At 36.4% G+C, this 5,170-nt stretch overlaps 1 protein-coding gene across 1 annotated transcript; it reads left to right on the forward strand.

The window, feature by feature from the left end:
• The first annotated feature begins 586 nt into the window (after nt 1-586).
• On the forward strand, nt 587-4,944 carry LOC112797062 (dnaJ protein ERDJ3A). The gene is made up of 7 exons (XM_025839822.3): nt 587-1,014; nt 1,728-1,783; nt 1,891-1,964; nt 2,170-2,753; nt 2,843-3,181; nt 3,493-3,846; nt 4,215-4,944. Exons 1-7 carry the CDS (start codon nt 913-915, stop codon nt 4,500-4,502), a joined length of 1,797 nt encoding a protein of 598 aa, XP_025695607.1. The 5' UTR covers nt 587-912; the 3' UTR covers nt 4,503-4,944.
• Nucleotides 4,945-5,170: the final 226 nt, after the last annotated feature.

Consider the following 5,170-nt stretch of genomic DNA (forward strand, 5'->3'; position numbering starts at 1 on the left):
AATTAGGGTTTTTTGTAATTTTAGAGAGTGAAAGAGAAATTATGTGTTATCACATATGAAATTTGTTTATTTTTAATGAAATTGTTAGGGATCGAGTTGGATGGCCCACTAATCTGTCCATCCAAGTTGTCATTTAACTGACACATCATTAATTTAACGTGCTACGTAGGTATGGTAAATCAGCTTTAGAGACAAATTATTAACGGAAGACTAACTTGTCTAACAGAATTAAAAAATAAAGACCGAATAGAAATTTTTTTTAGAGATTTTGTTGTTTTTTAATATTATTGTCAGAGCCATTTTAAGTTTTTTCTCCTAATAAAATATGGTAAAAATTTAAATGAAGTCTACTTCACGTAAAGTTAATACCTGAAAATCATTAGATAAAAATTAATATATATAATAGTCTTATACGAAGTTGATACCTAAGAATCGTTAATATATATGCAATGGTAAAAACAAATTTTGATTTTACTCATCCTACTTTTATATCTAAATGTTTTAACCGAAAAGATACGAAAAAAAGGGACATGATTTTACACATATGTACCATTTAGACTTGCTTATTGCTTACTGTCATGTAGCCGCGGTAAGTTGCTAGTCTTGTATGAAAATATACAAGAATCCTAAAATCTGATTGGTTGATATGCGCTGGTGTCCCAATAAAATAGCCACGTGTATCTAACTGGCTAACTCCCTTAACCTCGAAGTATCTAGATTTTCTCCCCGGCGAACCTATTTAACCGCCAAAGCTTCTTAATCGTCCGTCATCATCACCGTTAATCGCCATTATTTTCATCCGAAATTAAAAGAAAAAGACAAAGGAAACAAAGAAAACGCAGACACTCACCGATTCTGAATCATTGCCACACACAAGAATAGAGAGTCTCCGTCGAATATACCGATCCGGGTATGAAGACCCGTTCATCCAAATGGGTTATTTGCGTCTTGGTCACTCTCTTCTGCTTCCTCGCGTGCTTCAAAATCGAAGCCAAAACTATCGACCCTTACAAGGTTAGCTTCGCACTCCTCTTTTTTTCTTCCCCTCAATTGAGTGTTCTCAAAAGTAGGACTTTCGAGAATTTGATAAATTACAGGAACAAAACTGGTGTAAAAGGTGTTAATTTTGCAGGGATTAGTCATTATTGTGGGGTTTCAACTTTCAAGTGGATAATTGGTGATGTAGTTGCATCGTTGCATGCTTGACAATATATAATTTTTTTTCTTTCTATGATCTTGCCTTTTAGTTCTAGTTGCTATTTGATACTAAATATGGGGTTAATCTAAAAATCGATGAAATTTGGGGGTTGGAACTTGCAAAATTGGATTTTTCCATGCCATAATTTGATTTTCGCTTGTCGTCTTGATCCGCATTACAAGAATTTGGATAATCTCTCTGTTTTTCTTGGTTTGACTATAGAAAACAATGTTAAGCTAGCACTAATAAGTGACTTTTGGATGTTTGAATTGAATATTCATTATTTCAAGTCCTTGTCTTTAGTTGCAACGAAAACCTGAATTTTTATGTATTTGTATGGTTTGAGAGCATAAACCTGCAAGGCTGCAAGAAGCAAGTTATTGTCTTCTATTTTGAATATGTACATTGATAGCTATTTGTTTGGAGCTGTCTTTGAGAAAGAATCGAGATAGTTTTCCAAGCAAAAATAAAAGGTTTGATTATTAATGTTGATTGTGTTCATATACTGAATTTTAATGTTTTTCATCAGGTTCTTGGGGTTGATAAGAATGCAAGTCAGAGGGAAATTCAGAAGGCTTTCCACAAGTATGTTCACACCTCTGATGTCGATGTTGTTCTTGATGCTTGTCATTTTCACATATGATTGATTTTCTTTATTTATTTTGGTTCATTTTCTTTTTCCTGCTTTTCAGGCTCTCTCTTCAGTATCACCCTGACAAGAACAAGGCCAAGGGTGCACAAGAGAAGTTTGCTCAGATTAACAACGGTACACAAAGTCTCTTTCTCTCTCTCAGACACACACAGACACAGAGACACGCCGCACCTCAAAAAAGAGGCTCATACTGAAACAAAGATTTGTTACCGTTGTTCAGTACTTCATTATATGATAGTCTTATATTGTTTCGCTTGCTTTCTTTGTGGAAACATTTTTTGTTTGGGATGTTAATATTCTTTTTCGTCCTTTTCAACAGCGTATGAGATTTTATCTGATGAGGAGAAAAGGAAGAATTATGACATGTATGGTGATGAGAAAGGACATCCCGGATTTGAAGCTGGCCAAGCTGGAGGTCAGGGTGGATATTCTTATTTCACGGGTGGTGGACCGGGACAAAGCCAGTTCAACTTCAGACCAGGGGACTGGCAGGGTATGGGTGGGCAAGGAGGAGGATCGAAGTCATTCTCCTTTTCCTTTGGTGGGCCTGGTGGTGGTGGGTCCGGTGGATCTGGCGGATCTTTTGGATTCGATTTGAATGATATTTTTGGTAGTTTTTTTGGCCGTGGCGGAGGAGGAGGTGGTGGGAGTCAGTTTGGGGGTTTTGGCAGCGGTTCAACTGGTTCTCATTTTGGAGGTTTTGGTAGTTCAACTGGTTCTCAATCTGCGTCCAAGAAATCCTCTAAAAGCTTTAAAGCCATAAATTCACGAGTATATGAGAAAGAAATATTTGATCAGGGGATGACGTGGATTTTGTTAGCTTATACACCATCATTGAAGGGGATCCAGCACTTCGAATCTGTCTCTGAGGAGACTTCCAGTTCATTGCAAGGGGCATTGAAGGTTCTTATTTATCTTTAAACCTTTCTCAGTTTTGTTGATTACTTGATTGTTTGGAGCTCCATTGCTTATTTTTCTCTATTATGTTACAGGTTGGAAGTATTAATTGTGAAAAGGAAATATCATTCTGTAAGGAGATTGGTGTGAATCTGCGCAAAGCTCCACGGCTTTTTGTTTATTCTTACAAGGAGAATGAAAAGGGTTCTCTGGTTGAGTATACTGGTGACTTGTCTGTTAAGGATTTGAAGGCTTTTTGTCAAGAACACTTGCCTAGGTTTTCCAAACGGACTGACGTGAAATCTCTTGATCAATTAAGCACTACTGGAAAGTTGCCTAGGGTGATGCTTCTCTCAACCAAAAAAGACACTCCTGTAATCTGGCGTGTGCTTAGTGGCTTGTATCACAAGCGCTTGGCATTCAATGATGCACAGGTATACACAGGGTCTCCCCCTTTGTTTAGAAGTTAAGGGAAGATAATAATTTGGCTATGTTTGTGAGTTGTGGCTTTGGAGGAATAGGACTGGAAGGCAAGGGCTTGAATCGTAATTATGAGTTTGAGTCTGTTACACTCTTTAAGCCCTGATATTTTCTCTTCTTCCCTCTAAAACCTCAACTTACAAACGTTCATAAGTACTTGTCTGGTATTTTTAAGTTTGCATTCAGCTTTAAACCAAGAATATTTTGGTATTTTTAAGTTCATATTCAGCTTTAAACATTTATTTTGTGCTTATATCATTTGTAGGTTCAAGATGTTTCTGATCCAAGAGTGAAAAAGTTAGGAGTTGATGGACTTCCAGCTATTGTGGGTTGGCTACCTAATGGAGAGAAGCGCATTTTGAAATCAGGGATTTCTGTAAAAGATTTGAAATCTGCAGTTCTTGATCTTAGTAGCCTACTTGATAGTTTTGAAAAATTATGTAAAAAGGAAGCATCTGGGCATGCTACGAAGACACAAACTGATTCTGAAGAGGGACACATACAGTTGCTTTCTAAGTCTAACTTTGAGGAGCTATGTGGTGATAAAGCTCCGGTATGCATCATTGGTGCCTTCAGGTCTTCTAAAGCCAGAGGAAAGCTAGAGTTAATTCTCTCTCAGGTAAGTGTAATTTCCATTTTGGTCCATGCTTGTTTTGCTCTTTGGAGAGGTCAAACCTAAGTTTAATGGTACCAAAATGAATTTGCACCATTCCTAATGATTAATTCTTCAATTTACTAATGTGTCTTAATTTTGTTATTTTGGATGTAAAAAATGCTATATGCGCATCAAAAATCAGCCACCATGTATGTGTTAAATACACGTGTTGATTTAACTTATTTTCAATGTGTATTTTGTATTTCTACATGTATTTTATATTGGTGGCTGATTTTTTATGTACACATAGCATTGTTGTTTGGAAATAGAGGTAGCAGTATAACTTTATTTTATGCAAAGCTCTCACAGGGAGATAACTTTTTTCGTTTTAGGTCTCCCAGAAATCACTTTCAAGGCGACCAAATCAAGGAGCAAGCTCTAGGGATTCAATCTCCTATGCGCTCTTAGATGCTGCAAAGCAAGAATCATTTCTAAAAGCATTCAACAAGACAGATTACAAGTCATCAGATAAATTGTTGATCGCCTACAAGCCTAGGAGAGGTAAATACACTGTATTTAAGGGTGATATGACAATGGAGCAGGTTGAGAATTTCATCAGCTCAGTCCTCAGTGGAGATATACCCTTCAGGGAAACACAAAATAAACCTCTACTCAAGTAGAAGATTAAACAATAATGATGGGTTTTGCAGCACTTTTGGTTATGCCAACCCATGTACATAACTCACAGAATAGGGTCTTTTGTATTTTATACCAGCAAAGAATATGTGGAGATTTTAAAAGAAAAAATGCTAATTGAATATTGATGCGTCATGCATGGGATAATGGGATGCTGCATCTTGCTCTCACCGTCACTGGCAATTTTGCTTTGAGAACAGACTACAATGAATTTTGTTCTTTAGACATGTGATGTGCTTGGGGGAATGATGAGCATGTAGAGTTGTAGTCATGGGTGTCGCATTATCTAAAAATGTCCTTGAGGCAACTGTAAAGAATACTCAAAAATAGATCATAATGAGAGATATATTCAGAATCGATTCTATCAGAGTATTCTATAAGCTGCTGAAGTAAAAGTATGCATTAGTATACTGTTTGATATAACAATTTGTTGTCGTTGATTTTTCTTTTTTTATTTTTTTTTTTGTTTGTGCGTGGCGTTGTTGATATATTTTGGGGCTTTGATGTTCATTTTTTGTGGTGGGTATAGGGAGGGCTTTGTGATAAAAAGGTTTATTAGTTCTGTGGGAATTTTCATCTTGCAAGATTTTAATTTAACTTTAACCTCCAAGACCAAAATTTTTTTTTTAAACTTTAACCTCGAATGAAATAA

Source organism: Arachis hypogaea, chromosome 4 (assembly GCF_003086295.3).
Source record: "Arachis hypogaea cultivar Tifrunner chromosome 4, arahy.Tifrunner.gnm2.J5K5, whole genome shotgun sequence".
Classification (NCBI taxonomy): Eukaryota; Viridiplantae; Streptophyta; class Magnoliopsida; order Fabales; family Fabaceae; genus Arachis; species Arachis hypogaea.

What these genes read in the sequence shown, in the direction of transcription:
- LOC112797062 (XM_025839822.3), top strand. Translation starts at nt 913, where the DNA reads ATGAAGACCCGTTCATCCAAATGGGTTATTTGCGTCTTGGTCACTCTC. An exon ending in AAACTATCGACCCTTACAAG is followed by an intron (nt 1,015 to 1,727) that starts GTTAGCTTCGCA and finishes GTTTTTCATCAG; the next exon opens with GTTCTTGGGGTTGATAAGAA. An exon ending in TAGAGTTAATTCTCTCTCAG is followed by an intron (nt 3,847 to 4,214) that starts GTAAGTGTAATT and finishes TTTTCGTTTTAG; the next exon opens with GTCTCCCAGAAATCACTTTC.